At 40.0% G+C, this 27,452-nt stretch overlaps 1 protein-coding gene across 1 annotated transcript; it reads right to left on the bottom strand.

The window, feature by feature from the left end:
- Positions 1–929: 929 nt before the first annotated feature.
- mmp23ba (matrix metallopeptidase 23ba) lies at positions 930–26,276 on the bottom strand. The gene is made up of 8 exons (XM_079896345.1): positions 26,023–26,276; positions 8,969–9,108; positions 8,530–8,669; positions 7,313–7,480; positions 5,848–6,012; positions 5,617–5,727; positions 2,633–2,759; positions 930–1,198 (listed from the first exon to the last, which is right to left on the bottom strand). The coding sequence occupies exons 1-8, from the start codon at positions 26,128–26,130 to the stop codon at positions 1,024–1,026; spliced, it is 1,134 nt and encodes a 377-aa protein (XP_079752471.1). The 5' UTR covers positions 26,131–26,276; the 3' UTR covers positions 930–1,023.
- Positions 26,277–27,452: the final 1,176 nt, after the last annotated feature.

Genomic DNA, 27,452 nt, shown 5'->3' on the forward strand with positions numbered 1-27,452 from the left:
CTAGTCATTGATTAGCATATTCTGTCTTGATAATCTATAAATCGTGTCCCGGGGGCGGGGTTTATGTAAATTCTAGGGTTGTTGATGTCACTAACCCGGGAGGAATGTGGTGTAGTCTCTACCAGCCGTTTGTTGTAGTCCTTAAAAAGCGATTTCTGTAAAAGCAAATATCTCCCTTTGCTCTGAACTTTGAGTGTTGTAACTTTGCAGATGTTGTTTATGCTCAAACAGCAACATTACACACTAACTAAAGTTAGAAAAGTGAAATCATAATCAACCACCCCTTTAAGGTTTTTGAGGAAAACATTCCAGGATTTTTCTCCAGTGACTTCAATGGGGTCCAACGGGTTGAAGGTCCAAATTAGTAATTTTCAACAAAAAACAAACATTTATATACTTTTTAACCACAAATGCTCGTCTTGCATTAGCTGTGATGCACCACACATTACGTAATCATGTTGAAAGGTCAAGCGTGACGTAGGTGGAAGAACCGACCCAGTGTTTACAAAGTAAACGTGCAAAGACTAAATCAAATGCCATTTACAAAAAAAAAAAAAAAAAAAAGGTCGGCAACGATGTCGGCGATTTTGAAGTCGGATGAGAAAATGAGATTGAGTTTTTCGCCCTTTCCTGCATTTATGAACCGGGACACGCTTGACCTTTCAACCAGATTACGTAATGTGTGCCGCATCACAGCTAGTGCAAGACCAGCATTTGTTGTTCAAAAGTATATTAATGTCTATGTTGTTCTAAAATGTCCGCTGGTTTGTCTAGATGAGACTCTTATTCCTCGGCTGGATCGTGTCGAGACTTTGAAGCTGCACTGAAATTCACATCTGGACCTTCAACCCGTTGGACCCCATTGAAGACACTATATGGAGAAAAATCCTGGAATGTTTTCCTCAAAAACCTTAATTTCTTTTCGACTGAAGAAAGAAAAACATGAACATCTTGGATGACGTGTGGGAGAGTAAATGATCAGGAAATTTTACTTCTGAAGTGAACTAAATCTTTAAGAGTGTCTCAGAAGCGCACTCGTACCCTCCAAGAGTACGTGGTCAGCACCTTGTTCTTCTTCCTCACAATGCAGGTGTATGTGCCCTCGTTGATGGCATTCGCCACGATTGTGATGTGGTCATCTTTCAGGGAAATGTATCCGGGATGAGAGAATTCCAGAAGCTCGCCGTCTTTATACCAGCTGTCGGTGTGGGAGAATGCTCATGGTTAGGACATTTGTAACAAACACAAACCTTAAATATGCTTGAATATACCTGAAAAACATCCAGATTTCAAACTGTGCAAACTTAAAGGATTGACCAAAGCCCTTCATGTTCCCTTTCACATAATCTTAGATTATTGTCATATGAACTGACAACATTTGATGTAATCACCAAAATCATTTGCATTGCATTAACGCATTAAATTTGGTCCCGAGGACCAGGAGTGAAAACTGAGATAATGGGTCTCATTCACTAATAATGGCAAGTCAGGCCCTGGAGATCCATTTTCCTACAGAGTTAATCTCCAACCTTAAACAAACACACCTGAACAGGCTAATCAAGGTCTTCAGGAGTTTGATCCAGGACTGGCGCTAAACTCTGCAGGACAGTGGACCTATAGAGGGCCGGAGTTGCCCAGCTTTTCACAAAACATCTCCTCCAGACTGACGACAGGTGCATGCACACATACATTTTAAATAGGATTCAGAGTTAGGATGTTCCTACAATACGTTCCCAGATCTTAATTCATTTGAGAACTCATGAACTCATTTTGGATGTGGACCTCATCAAACACACCTGATTAAAGCTGCAGTCGGCAAGATTTTTTTTATTTCATATTCACTGAAACCGACACTTTGCTCCGACAGAAAAACATAAATCAGCCGGTTTTAGAAAAAAACCCGCGCTTCTACCTCCACCTGAAGCCTGTTATTTGTTTTGCAAAAATCCACCGCTCCCGGTTCTTCTGGTCCGATCAGCGCAGGGCTGTGTGAGATCTGACTGTCAATCACAGTTCGTGCACACGCCACAGATCCCCCTCCCCTCTCGCACACGTTACAATATCACATGCACACGCCTGAAGTTCGCAGGTGTGTTGGATTGTACGAAGCGTGATGGAGGAGAGAAAATCTACTAACAAGCTTCCAATTCCTCGGTTAACAACCAGAGCTAGGAGGTCCAAAACAACCAAAGAAAAGAAAATGATGCTTCGATGCTGAAGAGACGAGCGCGTTCACAGAAAATCTGGTGCACACGCACTGACGAGCACAAACTCGATGGTAGGGGGCTCGCTGGTAGTGAGGGAGGGGCATGAGAGTTGTAAACATTCAAAATTTTTGCTAAGTCCACTCAATCTGCCAGACTTGCCGACTGCAGCTTTAACTCATTAGCTCATTAGTAGAGCCGGCAAGACTTGAATTGGGTGTGACTATGAGGGAGACATCCAAAATGTGATTGTGGGGGATCCCCAGGACAGGTCTGAGAAGCACTATTGTAGACCAATAAAACACAAAAACCACCAAGGGGCAAATGCTTTTATAGGCAGTGTAATAAAACTTTTTTAGAAACAGCATGAATATGGAAACCAGTCAGAGTTAATATAACAATCTGTGTGTGGAAAAACAAGAACTCACTAGATTTTGCCTTTCCTGGCTGCGATCTTCTTACCACAGCGGAAGGTGAGGTTCTTTCCCTCCACAACAAACTTGTGTTTTGTCCGTGGGGGGGTTGCAGTTGGCGGGGCAGTGGGAAATGGGAATTCTGTTTGAAAGTTAAAATGAAATCAGCACTTATTATTCATCCAGAACATCAATGAATTATGGTTGCTAGCAGTGGAATTGTTCTCTTGTACACTCCCAGTGTTGAAGGTGGCCTCGCTCCCTCTCCACTGTTGACTCCAAACATCTATTCATTAATCTGCTAAACTTTGGGATTGGGAGTGGTGCTGAAGTGTAAAAATGCTGACAGTGTTAAGTAGGTTGGGGAATCAGAGAATGATTAGTCTCCATGCATCTAATATACTAAAGCCCGCTTCGCATTTGAATCAAATATCACAAAATGCCCATTTATGATCTCAAATGCTTATTCAAGCATGCAGAGTATGACTGCGGAGTTATTGTGGGCATACGTTGAGCATGTCCATCCGTGCTCACGGTTAATGGAGTATAGTTTAAAATGGTGTGGTGCATGAGACATGGGAGCATCATAATCTCAAGGCCTTTGTCAATTCAGATGTAACTTTAAGGACTGCACTTGCCAATCATCTCCAATCATCTTCCACAAAGCTACCTCTGATCATAATCCACAGATTGATTGGTCCTCTAGATCCTGGACTAGATGGAGCTCTAACTGTTATACTTCTTGTCTGTCACTCTGCCATCCTCAAGCTATTGCCTGTTTATCTCACACCACTACTTGACTCTTCTGCGTTGCCCCCTGCCTCTCAAGAGTTGCTGGCCTCTTCAAATGTAGTGCAATGTAACTTCAACCCCATAGACCAGGGGTAGCCAACCCTAATCAGACATACCTGAACCAGAAATAACAGGAAGATGTGTGAGATAAGGGTTGGTACTGAAGTCTGCAGGAAGGTCTGCCATAGACCCTATGGCTGAGCCATTAAGATGCTTGGAACCTGTTCACCACAAGTAAAGCTTTGTTCATTTTCTGCTCCAGAGAGAACTGGAATGGAGAGTACAGGCCCTTAACCATCTTCACTAAACTCTATCTCCAGAACACCTTGTGCATTCACAAGACTACCTTTCACCACCCCTACTGGCCATTACAATTACTAGGTAATGCCATTTAGGCTGGTCAACGCATGGGACAAAACCCTGCAAACAAGTCCAACGCTTCCAAGGTTTTGCCCATTTTTACAGATGATTCATTTGAAACTAGCAGAACCCTTTTACTGCAGAACCACTTCTAACGGAGAATCCCTCTAGGCAGTTCCTGTGGACTGTGAAGGCTGGCCAGGCATTTATTCAGCTCAAGCAGGGATCGAGTACCATACTGACCCTCCATGTCCTGAGTTGCTCTTCATTGAGAATGTAGATCTCACCCTGAAAGGAGCTTTGAGATCAGAAATCAGGAGCTCTCTGCAGTGAAGTTGGTATTTAAAGAATGGGGACACCGCTTTCACAGCATCTCCCAGGGCACTTTCCTGTTTTGGAAGGCTTTCAGTCGTCTCATTGGATAATCCATCAGCCTGTCTTTGTTTTTCACCCTCAATCTAATGATCAAACAGGGAGGGTTAACCAGGAGCAGACCCTAAGATGCATGGTCTGTAACAACCACACTTCTTAGAGCTCACATCTGATTAGGGAAGAGTTCGCTAACACCTTATACCATTCCTCTGTAAGTATGTCCCCTTGTGCCAGTCTGGGTTCCTGAAGGAGGGCTCGGACAGCCCAATTGAACAGCAATAGGAAAAGTCTAATCACCACCGCAGATCTGGAGCACTACTCTGTCCAGGCCAGAAGGTTTGGTTCTCAGCAAGGGATCTCCCTCTTTCTATTGAGTTTCAGAAACTGGGCCTGCGTTTCTTGGTCCCTTCAAGATCCTCCGAAAGATTAGCCCTGTTTCTTACTGTCAGGAGTCAAGTTTGATTCCTCAGCTTGTTTTCCTTCTCCCTCTTCTCCACGTGCGCTCTCGCACGGCTGTCCGCTATCTCAATCAGCGTTCGGGCCCTCGCTCATCATCTCACACCTGTTCCCCTTTGCCCTGATCTTCTTTCTATTTAGATCTCATCTTCTCTCCTCTTTGTCGGTTTGTTGTTTGTTCATTCATGCCTGTTACAGACGCCTCATCGTTGTGATTTACCTCTTCTTAATCTTGTCCTGTTCCGTCCTGTGTGTGTATCAGACGAGAAGTACCACCTGTTATCCTCTGCCAACAAGCCTGCTATTCTGTGCTGCTGTTTCTGCCAAGTGGAGTCAGTACTCGTCGTTTCCAGTGCGCGCTTTCTGACAGCAACTACCTGTGCCTTTCACCCCGCCTGGTTGTAGCCTAGTCCTTTTGAGTTTCATTCTCCTGTTCTGTGTCCGCCTAGATGGCCAGTGACCGGCAGACAGCCAATTTTATCATTTATCTGCTATTCAATAAATCTCTGTAACCAGCTTTCGCTTTTGGGTCCTTTTCTAACTGTGACACTTACTGGCTCTTGCTGGCCCCTTTCACATCTCACACTCAAAGCCTGATGTCTGTTGTTCTCTCTCTCTCCGGTCACTACTGTAGCTCTTCACTGTGCCACACATCATCAGGGTCTAAATGAAGTTCCGGGTAAATATTTCCCCCTCAGGAAGTCTCTGCTCGGGAGGTAGTACTTTTGCAAAGTTCAGGAACTTTCAGAGGTGGGACTTGGGCGCTGAACATGCTGATTGATTGAGTGTTCCAGCACCACTCTTTCTTTACTAACTTGTTTGTTTTAAAAAAATCAGACATTTCACTCCTCATCTCATTCCCTAGCATTACAAGTGTAGACCCACGTTCAGTGCATTTACTGTTTCTATCTAAGTGGCTGGACCAAACTTTATGTAGTTTAGCTCTAATCTGTCTCATGGTTTTTCTATACACAATTCGTTTTTTAGGTGATCCCTGGTCTAAGTAACAGGCCTCTTACCGTAACAGAAGTCACAGCTGGACGGACAGTGTTTCTGCATGAGCCTCCTCTTGCTGTCACAGTAACCCTTCCTTGCCCAAGAAGGACAGATAAATAATCGATCCAAACATCCTGCAGTGGCATGGACAGTAAAACAGCAAATAAGAAGGTGTCAGGTAATTGTAGAAAGGTAATAATTAATCCAGATTTTACATATTTTTGAATGTTTATTTGTGCTTATGTGTAAAATACCGTAGAGTCGATGTAAGCCCCAGACCTCATCTTGAGTAATTAGTTTGCGGCCCGTCAGTGTGGCATTGAGGTGCATTAAAGCTTTGGTATTCTGGGAATGCATCAATCCCAGTACATGACCGATCTCATGAGCCGCCACGTGAACTAGATCTGTCAGCCACACGCCTGAATACAACAACAATCACACACAGAAACATGTTCAAAACGGCTTTTTTCTTCCCATGAACAAACGCCTGTCATGCGCATGTAAAAGTTTGCCAGCTGAGACGCTTTATTACTTGCCTTCTAGAAATTGCATGATTTGCCTTCCAGAATTTAAGAATTCAGCGTCTTTTTTAACCAGTAGGAAATCATACAAAAGTATTCTGGCCAGGCACGTTTGACACATTTCCAATAATAAGTCATTTTTTTATACTAAAAGCAAAAACGCCACACAATTGCAGCCAACCAGAACATACTTGGTGTTGAATATACAACTGTGGCTTTATGATTGACAAAATGCCTCAACTCAACCCTGTTTCAGAGGCTAAAGAAATTAATAACTGGAGAATTCAACTGGAAAATTTTGCTTCTTAGCTTCTTATTATTTCAAACTGAAAACAAGGCACTTGCAGGTCAAAGGCACACCATGCAAGATTTGTACCTTAATATAACAGCTTCGAAATCATTTCGATAGCAAGTTTGAGAGGTGGCGCCCCGCCAAATCTCGCGAGAATCACGACTTGCTTTACGGCACGACGTCACATACATCAACAACACATTAAGAGCCTCTATGGAAGACACTAGCACACATTTCAGACGTGAATCATGGCAGAGTCGACGAAGAAAGCGTGGTCGGAAGTCGTGACTGGCATTTACGACAGCAACATTAAATACAAGTACTCCACAGCGACTCTAGGGGGCGCTGTTTGAGAAAAACAGAAACTGCATAGTGTGCCTTTAAGTAGGTGTTTTGATATGTTTTATCTGGTCAATTTAATGATATCTCTATTTCTTTTGGTATAATGAACATCGTAATACCCAGGAAGCAACAATTACTGCACTCTTTCTCCAGCGAAGTAAATAATCAGATTCTTATTTTCTTAGTTCACACTGAGGCTACGTCTACATTAATCCAGATAACTCTGTCCGAGAGCGTTTTTAAACGAAAACGCTGTTTTCTAATGTATCTGGATTAATGTAGACGTAGCCTACATTACGTCTAGTAATGTAGTAACGCCTGAACGCCTAGTAACACCTGAAAACGCTACGGAGAGTGTTTTTAAACGAAAACGCCGTTTTCGAATGTATGGGTTGACTAATGTACGCTCAATTCACCTCACAAAATCTCACTGAGATGATACAGACGGAAAAATAAATAATTAAGTTATTACGCGATTCTTCTGACTGGATAATTCTATTTAGCAAACATTTTTTCGTTTTCAAACGTGTGGACATGACCTCGGTGGGGGAAAACGACACCTGCCTTTGTTCCAGCTGAAGCGCATGTTTCCCAGAATCCAGTACTCGTCATCGTCGAAGTGGATCTCTCCGGTCTGAGGGAAGAAGGCGTGGGCCAGTTCCCCGGTGATGCCATCGAAACAGTGGTGCAAGTAGGACTGTAGACAGTCGGTGTGGTTTACAGAGTAGAAACCTGCCGAAAGTCAAACAACCAATATGATCCAAAGATCCCATTCTATACGCATTATGGCACAGCAGATATTGCAGATTTGTTTGTGTTTCCATGAATAATGCATCTCACAATTAGCCCCAGTGAAAAACTTTTTTTATCAGTTCAACCACATCACAAATGCTAATCATTATTCATGATGATTATGTAATAAAGGATTAATCTGGTGTTGGTCTTATTATCTTTTATTCATTATTCTGTGTTACTTTAACCCTCTGGGGTGCTGTTCGCATGGCGGTCATACATGACCATATTTTTATTTCAATTAAATTAATGTACTATATTTTAGTTTGATAATGTTTTTTTATTTAATAATTACTATTTATAGGGAATTGTATGGTGCAAAGTTATATTTATGATCCATTTGTTAATCACTTTTTGAGCATAGACCTGAAAACTCTCGTAGATCTTGAATGCTTTGGAGCAACAGACTTAAGTTTGGTCTCTTTTTATAGGAGACACTTGGCAGATTATTACAGAAGTGAAGCAAGTTTTTTTTTTAAATGGAAGTAAAAATAAGTGAGATAAGTTTAAGTTTAATATTGTGAAAAATGCATACAAATACTATTTTTAAATTTTATATGAAATATATTTTTCATATATTACTCTTACTGAAAGCTATTTTTTTTTAGATTTCAACCTCAAATTTAAAACACAACTTGTTTAGATTTATGGCTTTGATTTAGTCACAGTTAGAGTTTGTTTGTGCCCAGCACAAAACGTTTCCACTAGATAAAATACGCATCCCATTCGTTTCCAATGCGCTCATTTCTTACTGCGAACGTAAAAATTTTCTGTGACTATATTTTTTTTAAGGGCCATCTTACCTTTTCGAATCGTGAACATGATTTTGGTGTGTGTGTGTTCACACACCAAGTGCCAAAACCTTTACCAAATTTCGTACCATTCCGATGAAGTAAAATATTCTAAAAACCAAAACGTTCAATGATTTGGTCTAAAATAACGGAACACAACAAACTGCAACAAACAAACGTATGAATGTGTTGACGCACCGATTTTGATGTCCGCCTCTTGATCGGAAGGGACTTCACGGAAACTGAAGGGCGAGACGTCGCTCCACATGGAGAAGGCCTTGGAGACGCCTCTCCTCGTGTCACTGGCATTCAGAAGATTCCTGGGAAACGACAGCAGTCTGCACGAACACAACAGTGACACGCAGAGCAAAGGTAACAAAAATACACATCTAGTGGTTACACTTTATTTTTTTAGTCCACTTTAGACATTCTACTGACTATAAGTAACTTTGGAATTACATGTCAACTTATTCTACTAAAATACTAATACTCTGAGAGTTAGATAATCCTAATGCTTTTCTGGACTTGTAAAAATGTAAAATGGTTATGAAATGTAAAGAAGCAGCAGCCATGCAAGGCTTAAAGTGTATGAGCTGTGATGTGGTACAAACACATAAAAACCGAGGAAGATTCTTACTTGTAGGTCAGCTTGAACTTGTCCCACTTTAGTTTCTCTGGAGTGAGCGTGTAGCGTTTGTTTCTGGAAAGGTGAAGCACATGGGAGCGGGCGTCTTTATGAATCCCAATGATTAAAACACCAGACATGAGAGCTTCTTCCTTGGACAAAGAAATCTCAGATTAGATTAGATTGATCTGTGAGCAGGATTTTCCATGAAGGTCCGTCTGTGCCACGTTTGCTCCTGAAAGAGTGATAACTCCACTTGTGAGGTGATTCGCTCTAATAACGGCTTTGTTAAGCCAGAAACACATCTTGTGTTGATTAGTCGGGAGTGAAGTAAGCGCAGTCGGAGGAAAGCTCGGTTCGGTTGTTAAGTCAGATTTCTCTTTTTATCGGATGTAACAATTATTGAATGCTCTTTTCAGGACTGTGCATGCACAACATTGGTGTGATACTGCTCAATACATTACAGTATTATAATATTTAGTGTAGCCTAAAATTTTCACAAGTGGAAAATATGAACAATTCTTCATTTAAAACCCCAAGCTGCTCTGATCTGCTATTGAGCTCATATTAGATTTGTTCAAGATTGTTGTAATATGTACTGAGAACATTTGGTTTAATCACAAACACAACAGAGTTACCTTTTTAATTCAGTCATTTTATCTACACTGGTGGTCAAAAGTGTGCAAAGACTTTTAATTTTTCTGAAAGAAGTCTCAGCAAGGCTGTATTTATTTAAAGAAAAATACAGTAAATATTGTTATAATGTAAATCATCTGTTTTCTATGTGAATATATAGTAAAGTGTAATTTATTCCTGTGATCAAAGCTGAATGTTCAGCATCATTACTCCAGTCTTCAGTGTCACATGATCCTTCAGAAATCACTCTAATATGATGATCTGATGCTCAAGAAACATTTATGATTATTATCAATGTTGAAAACAGTTGTGCTGATGCAGATTTTTGTGGAAGACTGGAGTAATGATGCTGAAAATTCAACTTTGAATCACATAAATCAATAAAATTTAACAATATATTCACATAGGAAACAGCTGTTTTATTTTGTAATAATATTTCACAATTTTTACTGTATTTTTGAGAAAATAAATGCAGCCTTGGTGAGCACGAGAGACTCTTTTAGAAACATTAAAAATGTTAATAATTCTAAACTTTTGACATCCAGTGTATTTAAACAAAACAATTATTAAAATCAGATGCAGAGCTGCCAACACTTGATGGTATGGAAGATATATACATAATATATATAGCCTATATATATATATATGGGTATAAAAGTGAAATTATAGCATTACTACAGTTCTCATAGTGTTACTGCAGTGATTGAATGTGTAATCAAGGAAGATTCAGCTAATTTAAAATAGAGAGAGTATAAGATCAGCATCATATCACTACATGTACATAACAACTGAATGACTGTGTAAATAAACTTTTGGATTCAGATTTGAGCTACAGTTGTACAACATTTATTCTGGGAGTTTGTTATCTCAAAGTATCAATAAAGAAGGCGACTTGCAGACAAAATCATCCTATCATCAACAACAAAAAGTAATTAATGTAACTTTAAAGACCCCATGAAATTGTTTCCTGTGTGATGTCCTTCACTGGAAGTAGGGGGCGGGGCCTATCACATTACAGGGGGGTGGGGCCTATCACATGACATAGGGGCGGGGCCTATCACATGACATAGGGGCGGGGCCTATCACAGGGTTCTTTTTCAAAAGCACGATTGAAAGCAATGAAGACACTTTCATGAATATATTTCAAATCAGCAGTGATTGAATTACAGCAACTTTCTTCACACGATGAAAATAGTGCCAACTCGACCAAATACTACCTGGTGACAGATAGTATTTATAATCCAGTGGGAGGGTCAATTTAACTGTCGAGACGAGGATTGTACTGGACAAAAATATGCATAAACCCATGCATGCAAGATCAATAATTAGAGTCAGTTTGGCAGGAAAACGAGACTCTTAAGTGTATGTGCGCTAAAAGATTGTCAATTATATTGAAGGCCTCAAAGCTAATAGCCACAAAAAAATGTGTTTTGACTTCATAAGAATGTGCACTGTAATGAATTGGCAGGAAGATGCCAAGTCTAAATGAATAAAAATTAAAACATTCCTCTTACTAGCCATAAAAAACAGCCTGATTTTTATATTGTAATTCCAGAAGGTATTTGGCCTGGATTTGAACTCTGAAGTTAATGTTGAGCGTACTCTCTGGGTTTCATAACGCTGTCCAAAGCTTCACTTCACTGGTAATCTGACCCTAAACCAGTGTCTGAAACAGACATTCACAGACACACACACACACACACGCCAGACAGTCCCTGGGTTAGAAGTCCACAGTGTTTGCATGAAGCTTGGCTGCGTTGTGTTTCACACAGATCTTCAGACTGGATGACAGCATGATTTCCTATACGGGCTGTAATGTACTTGCTGACTTTTTCATCTCAGTCTTCTGGAAAAGCGTCAAGTGTTGATAAGTGTGCGAGTGTTTGAGTGTTTTAAAAGTGAAAAGGCTTGCAGACTCCACTTGAAAACGCTGATAAAGTCAAGACTAGTGGAGATGGAGACTATTTTGGTCCGACAGGGCAGAGAGGACATTCCTGAACGGATTCAGACTGACTTTATATCACATGACACGGGTTTCTAAGCCGCACTCTTGGCAATCAGGACATTTCTGTCCAGTGGAAAATGATTTCAAATGGAAAAAGGTATTTTGGATCCAACATAAGTTGACAGAGTGGAACTCCCAAATGGCAATGTTTCGGGGCGATCAGCTCGCCGTCCGCTTTAATAACACTAAATGTCTTGAGCTGACCTCGATCTGGCGATGTAAAGGAGTTCGAGACTCCAGGCGGGTCTCTCTCGAGTTAGTGCAACTATAAGCAGAAAGTCACAGGACTATCTAAAGAATCATTCAAAGCACTAGGGGTGTAACAATATATCGTATCACAATATATCGCATGACAATATTGTGTGTATAGTTCACCCAAAATGAAAGTTACTGTGAGAGAAAAAGATTGTATGTAATGTATAATAATTCAATGGGGGAATATTTGTGTGTCCTGATAATGCCAAATGTCTGATGTTACTGGTAAAAAGTGGCCTACATTATTTTAAATATATCTAGTCAGTGACAGAGATCAAGCATATTCGTCTAAAATAATTATGTTTTCAGCTCCAGAATCGTGAATATTGTTATTCTGGCGTCTCTATTGTCCTGTGCTTTGGGTTCCAGCACCAAGTCCGAGTCTATTCATTTACACACACAATGTAATAAATTTAGCATTTTAATCACCATTTCATTTTTTGTTAACCTTTTATCATATGTCTTGGAGTATCTAATAATATCGTATCGTGAGTTCAGTATCGTGATATGTATCGAATCGTGACTTGAGTGTATCGTTACACCTCTACAAAGCACACAACCACCAAGCAGAAACATGAAGGCTTGGATGTAATGAATACATTTCAAGATTATGTGAAGTAGAGATGCTCGATATGTCGGCCACTATATCGGTATCAGCCGACGTTCATCTTAAAGCTACACTGTGTGATATTTTCCCCCATCTAGCGGTGAAATTGTATATGACTACCCAGTGAATATTAGTTTCTGTTCCTCTCAATTCCGAGGGCGTTTTCACTCCTACGGTGGCCGTATTATTCCAAGATTAACATGGCTTCCAGTTATCGACTTCGTCCATGACAATAATAAACAATACCTCTAAAATGAATAAAACTACAGGACAGATGTCAGGAGGTAAACGTCACCCTTGGAATCGGCTATCCCAGCATAATCAGATTAGGCTAACGTTACAATGTGTACAAAGTAAAAGCAATTAAAAATAACTCAAATTTACAGTGTCCTTTTTTTTATAGGCCTATAGCTTAAATTGCGCCTTTAAAACTATTCATCACCTGTGTCGCAGCACAGATTTATGTTATAAGGTAAACAATACTTTTTCACCATTGACGCGAGGATGAAGTTATTATTTACACAAACAGGCTGGATTACCTGTCGAGAAGAAAGCAGGCAACTTCGGCGTCCGTTTTAAAATCTTTGCTCCTCATGAGCTCTTTCCATCTGGGAAAAGTTACTCCAATATTGACTATGGTCTTGCTGATTTGCCTGTCGCGTTGACGTTTTAATTCTCTCTTTCAAATGTGAGTGAACACACACACACACACACACACACACACCACACTATCTTTCAAATCTGCCGGCACTCGCGAGCTCGCGAGTAATCTCCCCCTCGCATTCGTCACGGTGTCACTGAGTGAAAAACGCAAAAGGCGAAGCTTGAATTTACAGGTATGTCCCTCTTTGGCTAATGTAGTTTCAAGATGGAGGGGCAACATGGCGACCGGCATTCGAACCCCTCACCCGTATGTACTTTCAATGGCAGATTATAAACTTAAGAGAATACTTTATTACTTGAAAGAAGTAAATATACATTAATGAGCACATATATTTTTGAAAGAACTAAGTGTTTTTTGCTAAGAATCAACTAAAAAAATTACACAGTGTAGCTTTAAATGTTATCGTTATCGCCCCGATAAGAAAATGTGGTCGATATATTAAAGCCGATAAATAATATATTATTTCCTCCAGCTGAGACACTTCAGATGCGCACTGATCAACATGATGCTTTTGAATTGCTTGAAATATGATTGGAGAAAAAAGGAAAATACAGTTCAGTGCAACATGTGCAGCGCAAGTCTGTAGTATCGGCTACATACAATTATAATGAGAACATAATTGTGTGTTTGGGACATGGATTTAATGGTGAGACTTTTGTTTCTCTCAAAAATTATATAAAAATTTGGATTTAGATTTATCGGCAAATATATTGGTTATTGGCTTTCAAATATAAAGAATTATCGGTATCAGCCAAAATGTTCATATCGGTGCATCCCGAATGTGAAGCTAATACCCAGCTGACAGGGAAATGTTCGCTTAGCCAAGAAAAAGAACATTTTACTACTATTTTGAGCATTCAGAAAAGATTCAGATTGCATATTTTAATGGGAACATTAGCCAAAACCTTCTTAGAACATACTTTGGTACACAGGGGAGTTATCCAGAATGCATACAAGTCTTTGCAAACTGTATGTCCGATTATGGACATCACAGAGGATTTAGACCGATGGTTCAACAACAATACCTCAGAATTGGTGGATATTCTATCAATTGTCCATCAACAAACATACAACTTAGCTTTATAGTGGGACACTATGTGAAGCCGCATTATTTGCCCAGGTCTGAGGTTTGGTGCTGCTTGCCAATGTACAAGTCAACTGGGACAACTGGGACACGGGGGCTCACAGGCTTCAATGGGTTTCCGTTGCCCAAGAACCCACTGGAACAGAGATAAACCAGAAGGTGCATTTGTCACCCAGTTCTGGTTGTATTCCATCCATTGTGAAACCTTTAGTCCGACTGGAACCTGTATGATTGCCACGGTTTCCTCATTTAGCTTCTCTGTTAGACTGGCGATAACACCATGAACCGAGGCCGAGACTGACATTAAGCAGCTTGGGATGGAAAGTTTATAATCTCTTTCACGTCTTCTTGCGCTTGAACAGACAAATACACACAAAATTATGTCAAAATATCCCTGTAAAGACACTGATCTGGACTGAATAACTAATTAATAAGGATATAGGCTATATTTTATTTATAAAAAGGAAACTATGCTGGGTTATTTTACATTTGATTCGCCTATATTTGATTTCTTAAATTTTGTTCATTTGTATTTATTAGGGGTTTTTCAGTTATTTGTTCTTATTTGCCTTTAACGATGTTTGAAATATATTGAGTCTAGTTGTTTTTGCTGATGTTTTTGTTAAAACCATGGGCAAGTTCCTCATGTAAGTGTTCTTTAAAGGCTGATGATTTTTGTTCATTCAGCTGTGAACTAAATATTTTGCAAAAAGACAGTATAAAAATGTTTATCATCTAAACGTTTGACTTTTTAAAAGCTAAAAGCTTTATTCATACAGCACTTTATACAATAGATTGCTTTACAGCAGCAGCTTTACTGTATTAAACATGAAAACAGTGTCAGAGTCTCTTTCAGTTCGAATCACAGCTTGAGTTTCTGCTATAAAGCGTCTCTCCAGAGATTTCATGTTTTCACTGAACAGAAGAAATGAACCGGAGAAGATTTACACCTCAAAGAAGGCGGAGCCTCAGAGCCACTCCCACCTATTACATCATCACCACATCGACCAATGTGAGTTCAGAGGTGTTTACCAGCCAGACTGAACTTTTCCAGAAAGTCCCAAAATAAACTTTTCAAATAATTTTTTTTTCAAAATGACGTCAACCAGTTCGTTCTTCTATTTCGCTTTAAAGGGGTCATATAATGGTACATGCACTTTTACAAGTTGATTGTACTGAAATGTGTGTTGGCAGTGCCTGTACACACCATCATAAAATGATAAAAATTCATCCAGTGTTTTTTTTTTAATCTTCTTATATGTTTTCCCGTCTCAAATCAAGCCGTTCGATTTTGTGATGTCACACGGTCGGACGCCCCTCCCACGATTGTTGATTGACAGCAGCGTTTCAACACAGACCCGCCCTCGCTCATGAGCGAGCTGTCAATCAAAGTCTGCGCGGACCGGCACGGTCATTGTTGATGCGCTGGAGCACTGTCTATGAGCAGAATGGCTCTAAGCGATTGTGGTGTCTGTTCTTGGGTGTAATAAGGAACACAGCATCATGTTGATGTTCCTAAATCCGAACCGCTGAAGACGCAGTGGCTGAGTTTGTTCTCGAAGGGAATATTCCCCACGATCAACGTCAATGCTTTCATGTTTGCGCAAATCATTTCTCACACCAGACTGCTTTATAAACAAGGGTCAGTATAAAGCTGGTTTTGCTAAGAAGCTGCTCCTGAAAAAAGGATCGGTACCAACTATTCGTGTTTCTGCTGCACCTCCAGAAGAAGTAGTGAGTGTAACGTTTTATGAACCTTTATATTAATCTTTGCAAATCGCTTGCTGCACGCTTCATGATGAATGCGGCTGTTTACACTCAGGTACATTACGGCATGTTTTCTATGTACGACGTTCTCAATATAATTCATAATCCCACGTTTTTAATGAACAACGCGTTATGGTTATTGTGTTATTATTACAAACGGTGTACGCACAGAACAGAGGACGGGGTGAGCAAAGCTCATTATCATTTAAAGACACATGCACTGAAATGGCGTGCTGAAAACAGAGCTGTTTTTGACCAGGTAAAATGAGTGTTTTCTTACAATACTAATGAGAATTTTTAATTAAAGTATATTACAAACTTTTAATTTAGACCCTAAAGCATCATATTAGCTTGTACAAAAATGGCATTATATGACCCCTTTAAGTTTATCAGGACCTTTAAAGTCCCCCTGTAGTCAATCATTTTATCCCTTAAAACTCATCTTTGATCACCAGAATTACATATTTAAAAAAAAAATTATTCTTGATGTCTTAAAATATCTTGAATGTAACTCGACACCCTTGCCTCATTTAGTATGCACGGTTCTATGAATATGCAAATGAGCCCCGCCTCCACTCACTCACTCAGCTCAGAGATCCACTGGTTGACGATCACACGTTGATCTGATTGGTTACAAGGTAGTTTGTGACGTCAGAAACACCAGCGATTTCAAAGCGTGTTTTTGAGACTGTCTTTGGTTCACTGCAGTTTTAAGGAGGAAATACTCAGCAATGCTGTCGACTTATGAACTTACACATGGTTTGTCTTAAAGCAGATTAAAAACACCACATAGACACATAAACTACATCATCACCACAAGGACAAATTATACCAAGCCAGAGTGAACTTTTCCAGAAAGTCACGAAATTAACTTCGTTTTGGCCTGATTTCGTTCGGAATGACGTCACACCAGTTCGTTTATCAGGACCTTGAAGAAATCTTAGATAAATAAGGCAATCTTAGAGGCAATAAGAGTAGGAAAGAGTAATTGGTTCTCTACTGAGTTGTATGAATGACTTGAAAGTGTTTGATCATTCGCTCTCTACAAAGATAGCTCTGAAGAAACTAGTTTATTTTGTCATGAAAGGAGCATGACGTCAGAATGCTCTGAATTATCACATTTGGCTTCAGAAAGAGGCATAACTAAACACAGACAGGGATTATGAAGCTTTGTAGGTCGAGTCTGTCAGCAGAGATGTCACTCTCTTGTGTATTACATCACGTTTCTGTTGTCCTGTCGGGTTTCCCATTAATAGTCCCTTGAACCCTGATTGTACTGAGCTGTATATCTGGGAATGAGCTGGAGATTTTGAAATGTAGGTCACAGTGTCTTGTCATGTATTGCTATGCGGTGTGGAGCTACAAAGAAAAAAATGCTATGATTCTTCGAGAGTAGCAGAAATACGAAGAGGAAAGCAGCCAAACTATTCCCGAGACACTTGGATAAACCTTCTACCTACAGGCCTTTCCATCCAGCAGAGAGATTTATCCTCCTTCTGTTCCTGTGTCTAACGACATGGATTGGATATGATTGTAGTTGTATATCCTGTTTGAAAATATGGAATTCATGCTGGTTTATTCTGGATTTTTCATCCTCTTCTTGTTTAGTTGCTACTTACTGCCTCAGACAGAGTTTATGAATGATTGTCCTCTGGTTTGTCAATGCTAATAATCATTTCTTTAATTGTTGGCGATCATTAGAGAGAACGGTCGTCAAACCCTGCTGTAGATCTGCCCTCGACTAAAGACTTTTCTAGTCGACTAGTTGTCGTTCTTTTAAGCCATTAGTTGACTAATTGCACGTTTGTATTAATAAGCCATAAATCAATCATAATAATGGCCTATAGAATACATAGCCTAAACAGCGCTCAAACGCACACATAAAGCCACAGCGCACCGGCAAACATAATGATTATGAATGTGAGACTCAAAACATTTTACTACTTTATTAGTAATGTTTTCTGTGTTTTTGGTTGCAGAGATACGCCTGTGATGGCCAATGATGTGGCCACACAAAAGGATGGTAACTGAAAACACTCGTGCATACATGCATCCTTCATTCTGGGTTGTTTACTCATTATTTTTAGTATTTCATGATTATATATTTGTTGGAGATACCTTGGTTACAGATCACACTAAATACATACTTCATAATAATGACAGACACAGATTTGGTTCATTTTCACTGTTTTATTTTCAATTTGTTTCATGCCATAAATTACTAGTTTGGGTGCACACTTTCTAGTTATTATTGGTATATTGTTAACGTTTATTTCTTTTGAGTTTAAGTTGCTTAAGTGGGAAAAGCGGAGGTTTGGGGCTGTCTGGGACGCTGCGCTCCGGTGGAGGTCCATTCCAATAAAGGACCGGCTGGCGTCAGTTGCCGCCATTTTGTTCTGTTGGGCTAATCCATGCTGCCAATTAGCTGGGGGGTGCATGATTAATTGTATGTTTGTTAGTTTATTATAATTCTATTTATATTTCGTTGATTATAATTATTTGGGTAAATTACTTTGTTTATGACCCATTTCTTGATATTTCTGAAGTTAATTACTTTATTTATTTTAATTGTGTTAAGTGATGTTTGTGGTGTTCCCTGTGTATATGTAATGGACTAGTCCTTTGTGTATATAACTTCCCCATGTGTGTCATTTGGCAGGTCATGTTGTTTTGTTTTGTTTAGTTTGGTTTGCTTACTGTTAAGTTTGGTTCTGTTCAGTTGACCCTTTTTATGGGCCCAGACCTGACTTTATTTTGTTCAGTTTTCAAATTATTTAGTTTGTAACTTTGTTTGGCATTTAATATATAGTTTTCTTTGTTTGGAAATCCTGCATTCTTTGCCCTTGACTGCTTGGTCCCTCACAACGCCTATATGCACGTTTCATATGGATTACACAATCTGAGAACATTTATTTTCCATTGGAATCTGTTCATTTAAAAGTGGACAATTCAAACTTTCTATAGGCTAGATATATTTCTCATGTCTGTGAGGAAAGTATACGCTGAGTTTCGGTTCATTTCTGTGACGTGCTCAAGTTCACTGAGACTGAGACGGCAGAAAGCGCATCCTGATTGTTTTCATTACTTTACAAAAGCACAACGTTTTGTTGTTATTGTGAGTTTACAGAAATAAAAGTAAACCCTTTACAGTTTGCGTTACTGAATGCAGCGATAAACCGGCGACGGTATGTCATGCAGTAAACACACTCTCCACACAAACACTTGAATATGTGCTAAATAATAGCACACAATTATCTAGGCTAACATTAGAACGAGCGGACTTTGAAGTCGATGAACGACAGACGAATGTTTGGATTCCCTGCTGTTAACGATCTGTCCCTCACGGACTGCTTGATTTCGCCACTTCCTTTGGAGTTTTTTTTTTCAACTATTTAGTCAACTATTGTGGGGCAGCACTACTTCTGTGGATTTAATTGGCTAAATGTGACCCTGTATCAAAAAAAAAACCAGTCACGAGTCGCACAGGTATATTTGTGGCAATAGCCAACAATACATTGTATGGGTCAAAATTATCGATTTTTCTTTTATGCCAAAAATCATTAGGATTTTAAGTAAAGATCATATTCCATGAAGATATTTTGTAAATTTCCTACCGTAAATATATAAAACATTTATTTTTGTGAGTGAATGCAGCACAATCGCCAACATAAATAGAGGAGATTTTCTCAATGTTTTGATTTTTTTTCACTCTCAGATTCCAGATTTTCAATTTCCAGATTTTTGTACTATCCTACTAAACCATACATCAATGAAAAGCTTATTTATTCAGCTTTCATGTGATATAAACATCTCAATTTCAAAAAAGTTACCCATGTGACTGGTTTTGTGGTCCAGGGTCACAAATAACAAGGTCCTCTGCCAGATAGCATACATATCCGGGCCTCATCTGGGCCAACTATGGCACATATGGCTCAGTTACATGGGCCACATCTGGCCCACACACATCAAGCTGGATTTAGTGTGTGTTGTGGCTTGCTGTGTGTGGGCCAGATGTGGCCCATGTAACTTTTGATGCTGCCAGAACTGAGTATATGTGCCATAGTTGGCCCAGATGAGGCCCGGATATGTAGGCTATTGTCAGCCACACACAGGTTGAGACATCACAGTCATTCTATGCCGTATTTGAGCCAGACAAATGTGGGAGATGTGGGCCAGAACTGGGCCAGATGTCATGGAGAATAATGCTTTTGATGGCAAACCCATCACAGACTGATTGTTTATAGCATTATTGAACAGTACAGTAACACAGTAATATTGAACAGAGTAAATATTCACGATCTATTTTACTTTGAACTGCATATAGCAGACAAAAATTGTCTACAATTTAGCTCTTGCTACTTTCAGCTTTAAAATATAGGCCTAGTAAACTCTTGGATTCATTAGAAGTCATATAGTTAGCTATAATCAAATAACACTCTTGGATTTAGCTTGAGCAAAAGTCTTCTTTAAAAAGTCAAACGTTTAGATAACAGATCTTTTTATACGGTGTCTTTTTGCTAAATATTTTGTTCACAGCTGAATTAACAAAATCAGCAGCCTACAAAACGCACTTACCTGTACATGAGAAACTTGCCCATGGTTTTCACAAACCTATCAGCAAAAACGTCTCGGTCACTGATGTAACCCTCGTTCCCTGAAGGAGGGAACGGGAGACGTGACGACGTAATTGGGATCACTTCAGGGAGCCCTATCAACTTCGAGTGTCTACAGAGCCAATGAACGTTGGCGTGCGTGATTCACATCACACGCACTTCATGGAACAAGGGTTACATCAGTAACCGAGACGTTCCCTTTCAGTCGCTCACGTTCAACGTAACGTCGATGTGATGACGTACAGTCATGGTCAAAATTGATGGCACCCCTGATAAATATGATAAAAAATGGCTGTAAAAAATAAATCTGCATTGTTTATCCTTTTGATCTTTCCTTCAAAAAATGCGCAAAAATCTAACCTTTCATTGAAGTAAAAGAATTGAAATTGGGGGGTAAATCACATTATGAAATAAATGTTTTTCTCCAAAACACGCTGGCCATAATTGTTGGCACCCCTAGAATTTTTTATGAGAAAAATATCTCTGAAGTATATTCCCATTAATATTGACCTTTATTTAGCACACCAGGGTGACTAGGAACATGAAATTGTTCAGCTATGAGTTCTTGTTTCACAGGAGTTTAAATATGAGGAAACACAAAGGCCAAATTCCCTGAATCATCCATCACAATGAGTAAAACCAAAGAATATAGTTCTGATGTGCAGCAAAAGATTGTTGAGCTTCACAAAATAGAAAGTGGCTGTAAGAAAATATCTAAAGAATTGAAAATCCCCATTTTGACCATCAGGGCAATAATTAAGAAGTCATAATCAACTAAAGATGTTACGAATCTGCCAGGAATAGGACGTGTCTCTATACTGTCTTAATGCACGGTGAGGAGGAAAGTTTGAGTGGCCAAAGACTCTCCAAGGATCACAGATGGAGAATTGCAGAGATTAGTTGAGACTTGGGGTCAGAAAGCCTAAAAAAAATGATCAAACAACCCCTACATCCCCAGATGTTGTTTGGGAGGGTTTCAAGAAAAATCATCCTCACTCCTCCAAAAGTAAACTCCAGCATATTCAGTGGTCAGACACGACTGGATCTTCAAAAGCGACCGGATTCTGTGGTCAGATGAAACAAAAAAAAAGGGCTTTTTGGCAGCAAACCCAGCAGATGTGTTTGGAGCACACAGGGATGAAGAGTACCCCATGCCTACGGTTAAATACACTGCTGGATCTTATATGTTGTGGGCCTATTTATTTGCTGGAGGTCCTGGACATCTTGTTCAGATACATGGTATTATGGATTCTAGCAAATACAAACAGATAAAAAATCCAAACCTGACGGCCTCTGCTAGAAATCTTATAATGGGCCTGGTTGGATCTTCCATCAGGACAACGATCCAAAACCAACATCAAAATCAACACAAAAATGGGCAACTGAGCACAAAATGAAGCTTCTGCCATGACCGTCCCAGTTCCCGGACCTGATGAGTGGAGTGAACTGAAGAGAAGAAGCACCAACATGGATCTGGGAATCTGAAGGATCTGGAGAGATTCTGTATGGAGGAATGGCCTCTGATCTCTTGTCAGGTGTTCTCCAAACTCATCAGGCATTATAGGAGAAAACTCAGATCTGTTATCTTGGCAAAAGGAGGTTGCAAAAAGTATTTAATAACAGGGTGCCAACAATTATGGCCAGCGTGTTTCATAATGTGATTTACCCCCACTTTCAGTTCTTTTACTTCAATGAAAGGTTAGATTTTTGTGAATTTTTTGAAGGAAAGATCAAAAGGATAAACAATGCAGATTTATTTTTTACAGCCATTTTTTATCATATTTATCAGGGGTGCCATCAATTTTGGCCATGACTGTAATTGGGATCCCTTGGAAAACGCCACGGTTGCTGCCACATCCAGCGCTCTACGCAAGACTCTCAGACCCCCAACTGCTGGGGCGGAAGGCCTGTGTAGAGGAGTTCAGACTGCAGTTCCGTTATACCCCACACAGTGGAACTCTTGGATAACACTGGGGAAGCGTGCATTTCCAGAGAAGAGGGACACTGCAGAGCCACATCCTGCCTGAAGAGAGGTACATGTGGAGAATGCACATGGACTGGCCGGTTATGTCACTGGGGTGGCTCCAGCCTGAGAAGGGGGAGGCAACACCAGACAGTGACGGCAGAGCGAACTCTGCCAAGGGAAAGACACGGGGAGCTGATCGTGGAAGAATACGCATATGGGATCGCCGCAGGGATCACAACATATGGAACCCAGCCTAGCACAAGTTACACAAGCATAGAGTACTAGGCCTGGCGTCTGATGCTCTGCAACGTCCGACTGCCGAAGGGGTGTGGAGGAACTCTACAGGGTTCGCCTAAGTGGGGAACTCGACTGGAGCAAAAAGCGCACGCATCCGTTCCAGTGGAAGGGAGTGGTGAAGCAAGCCGACACTAGAGCGGGAACTTCGGTGTTACCGGCTGGTTGAAGCGAGCACACAGGAAGAAACCAGCTCAACACGTAGGCTATAAAACCTAGCGATCGTGTTAGGTGTCGCCCAGCCCGCAGCTCTACAGATGTCTGTCAGTGAGGCGCCGTGTGCCAGCGCCCAGGAAGAAGCAGCACTCCTATTGGAGTGGGCTCTCAACCCGAGTGGGCAGAGGGTCGGGCTTCGTAAGCCAAGGCGATGGCATCCACGGTCCAGTGGGCCATCCTCTGCTTGAACCACGTACAGACGCAGAGAAAAGCCAGGGCTGGGTCTGCCTCCTCCGAACGCAGCGCTTGCAGGTTCACTACCTAGTCCCGGAAGGGACTAGGTAGTGAGGCGCACTCAACTCGGTGAATTTTCCATTTGAGTTGAAGTTTTTCAACTTGCGCGGAAGACGCGATTGAGGCGATTATCGAGCTTTCTCGGCAAGCGCGTCGCCCGATTCGCGTCATTCGCGTCTATTTGCGTCTTTGCATTGACTTTGTATGTAATCTACTCGCGCAAATAATTAAATTCGCGTTTGGTGTGAGCACGCCATTATCCGGGCCGAATTCTCGGCACGATTCGTCGACCGAAAATGCCTGCAGGTCCCCTACCCTCTTGATAGAGGCCAATGCAACCAGGAGTAATGAATTGCTCCTTTTGTGAAGAAGTGAAGTGATCCCAATTACGTCGTCACGTCGACATCACGTTGAATGTGAGCGACTGAAAGGGAACAACTAGACTTAATATATTTCAAACATCGTGAAAGGCAAATAAAAAGTCAGTAATAAAATAAGCACAAATAAAAAAAATAAAAAAATAAAAAAAATACAAATGAACAAAGTTCAAGAAATCAAATACAGGCTAATCAAATGAAAAATAACCCAGCATAGTTTCCTTTTTATAAATAAAATATAGCCTTTATCCTTATTAAAGCTACAAAACTTATTCAGTCAAGATCAGTATCTTTACGAGGGATATTTTGACATAATTTTGTGTGTATTTGTCTGTTCAAGAGCAAGAAGATGTATATGAGAGCTAGATCCAGAAAAGTCTTCTGTGAAATAGAAAGGTCTGATATGTGCATGGGATACAGATTTATTGAGGAAGTGTAGTAATAATCCAAAAGCAAACAGCTACACAAACACACAAATCACAGTTTAAACTTCCAGAAACCAGTCAGGATGTAAATCCTTGGACAACAAGAAATGCAAGGGTTAAAATCCCGGAGACAGTCGAGGGGTCAATAACACACAGGTGAGTAAACCGTCCTGACAGAAGCTAATTCATAAGACTCTTGCCAATCCAAATATTATTTCAGGATGGAAGAAAGATAGATTATGTGACTGCAAGCATTCCTTCCTTCTACAATCAATATTGCACAAACGTTTAAGAAGTGCCAAGACTGCATGAGGTCAGTGACATCTATAAGGGATTGTTCTTGCATCATGTCTGAGCTATTTAGATCGACTGAAATCAGGTTTCTGCCTCGTCTTTTCGTATTTGTAGCAAATACCATACAAATGCCTAAAATTACACTTTAAAGTCGGGATGACATGGAAACATTGTAATATACATCCAAGTGAAACTTACAAAATGCAGGGCGGGGCTTGGTTCAGTGCATCAGTTGTTGATTGGATGTTGAGACGAAGGGTGTGTCACTCAAAATATTATGCAAATGAGCGTGTGCTTAAGGGGCGGGGCTTAAGAGCACTGAATGATTGCAGAATCCAGCATACATCACCGCCGGAGAGAAGACTGACGCTTCACTGGAAGATCCAGTGACATTTTGATTAAGCATTTCAAGGTCTAAACATTTAGAAAAATGTTTAGTCTAATTACTCTCATGGCATTTCTGGCTCAGCAGAAATGTTTTTAGAGTGGCCATATTTCCAGAGCTACATGTGCCTCCAAGCAACCTGTCATCGTGAAGAATAACTTCCCCTTCTTTCCAGCATCTCTTCTCTTCTCTGATGATGTGGGCGGAGCAACCTGTCACTCACATGAGTTCAGCCAATAGCAAACCACAACCATCCAATCAATTCCCCACAGAGGACAGACACAATCAAGCCCCGCCCACATTTGTTCTTGTTCCTGAAGCGTTTCACTTGTATATACGACACAATAGAGGAGAAAAGACTAGCGTAAAACTTCCCTTTCATGCTGATTATTATATATCTTGAAAGAAAATTGAGAACAACAGTAGATTTTAAATATGCTAAAAGTGTTGGCTACACTTTATTTTAAGGTGTCATTGTTACAGTGTAATTATATATTTAAGTACCGAGTAATATTAATTAACTACATGTACGTTCTATAAGGTTAGGGTAGGATAAGGATTTGGTTGAGAGTTAGTTGCATGTAATTATGCATAATTTACTGTTATTACTATGGTAAGAACATGTAACATAGTAACAAGGACACTGTAAAATAAAGTGTTACCAAAGTGTGTTGTTGGTTTTTAGTTTTCTTTTTTAATAGTACACTGGCATAGATCATTTAAAGTGTACAAACCTGAAAACCCCACAAATTTATTATTATATTTTTTTTTTTTTTTTTTTTTTTGGAAATACCAAAGATTTCAGAGCATAAAAGCAAAAGTGAACAAAAAATAAAAACACATAAATTAAATGTAGCGAAAAAACACATAAATAAGAATGAAAATGCAGATGAAAGGTAATGGTAATGCCTGCAGTGATATCAATCTTTCATCTGCTCTGTTTTTATGCGCCAGACACACGTCGCTGGTCATTGCGTCGCGTCTCATGTCATGAGCGTTGCGTTTTAAAGACGACGCGTCAAGTTAAAAGCAGTTCACCGCGTCTCAGATCCCCTGCGTTGCGTTCTGTCCCATTCGTCGCGTTTCGTCCAGTCTGTGTGAACGACTTCTAGTTGTATAACTCGAGCGTATCAATGGCTATCACATCACGCGCGTGACGCCGCTTTGACGCGCGTCTAGAGTTATGCAAGGAAGAAGAGTTATGCTGAAATATGATTAGTACTGATGCAAAACTAATGACATACCTCAAATCTCCAGGCAGGCAAAGCCGTGACTTCATGCATGAAGAGCCCGAGCCCGGCCAGCGCCAGCAGAACAAGCCCTTCGAGCTTTCCATGAACTTCACGCACCATCTTCGCGACGTCAACGTCCAAATATTTGCCCTTAACAAAGACGTATCAAACCTCACCATTTATTATTACTCCCGTGGGTTATTTGTCTTGCCATTGGGTTCCCGACAGACAGCGTGTGTTCTCCGTCAGTGTTCAGCGTTCAGCAGAGACTGAGCTCAGATGGAGAAACACACTGACTGCTTCACAGCTGCACACATTGTAATGCAATCAATGCTGCTTTTACCACACTTGCTGTTTCATTGTCATTTTTGGAGGATTAATCATCTTTCAAGAGACAGCTGCTTTTGATTTTGCCTCCTGATTTTGCATCATTCTTGCACTTAAAATACAAGTAGCCTAATAGCTATTCATTTCATGTAGGCTACACACAACCACGAACCGACCGTTCCGTTCTGCTATCTGAACTAAAACAATCTGCAATCTGTTTTTTTTTTGTTGTTGTTTTGGTTTGGCTTATAGAAATTACATTGATTAATCATCGTTCCCTCGGGTCATTTTGACCCGAAAGTCTTTTTTTATTAAAAAAAATGGAGTGTTCATCAGAGGGGTCCGCACTTGAACCACGAAACACACGAAAAATAATGGATTCGAGGAGATTTGTGGATGAAATTTAAAAAAGTAACAAATCCTTCCCTCTCGGGTCAATTTGACCCCCTTAGGAATGAATGGAATGCGAGGAATGCTTCAGTTCACTTAGAAAAACCTAAAATGCTCAAAATTCAAACTAAAAATGCTAAAACTTTACCAAAAAATGATTGAATGTCTACATGTGTATCTGAATGCACACTGAAGTAAACTGACTTTAGCACCCAGAGGAACAGCTCATTTACTCCATATAGAGCTATAAGGCCATCTAGAGTCATGAAATATCATCTTATATTATTATATTTCCACAAGAGGTCCGCAAAGACACTCAGTGTAAGATATCTAGAGCTGAATTAAACGAAAATGTGAGTTATTTTGAATTTAAGTTGAAAGAATGTCAGGAATGTGCTTAAATGACTATTTATTTATATTTATTGATCTAGAAATCTAGTAGTTTAATGGTAAATATAAAAATACAAAAAATAAAAAAAAAACACACAAAATCTCCCAAAAAAAAAAAACATTGCATTAAAAAATAGAACAAATATTATCAAAATGAAATAAAATAAGCTTTCTGGACAAAAACTAAACTAAACTCTAACTAAAACTCTGTATGCAACAAAATACTGCTGTCAGTTACAACAGTAAAAATTAACAAATAAAATTAGCACCCTCAACTGAAATGCATTGCAGTATTGGCAATGAACAACATAGTGTCGGCCCAGATCCGGCCCACA

The sequence above is a fragment of the Squalius cephalus genome (genome assembly GCF_949319135.1).
Source record: "Squalius cephalus genome assembly, chromosome: 16".
Taxonomy (NCBI): Eukaryota; Metazoa; Chordata; class Actinopteri; order Cypriniformes; family Leuciscidae; genus Squalius; species Squalius cephalus.

Coding starts and splice junctions, on each gene's coding strand:
- mmp23ba (XM_079896345.1), bottom strand. CDS start 26,130: ATGGTGCGTGAAGTTCATGGAAAGCTCGAAGGGCTTGTTCTGCTGGCG. Junction 5,728..5,847: donor GGGCTTACATCGACTCTACG/GTATTTTACACA, acceptor ATGCCACTGCAG/GATGTTTGGATCGATTATTT. Junction 1,199..2,632: donor GCCAGGAAAGGCAAAATCTA/GTGAGTTCTTGT, acceptor CCACACCGACAG/CTGGTATAAAGACGGCGAGC.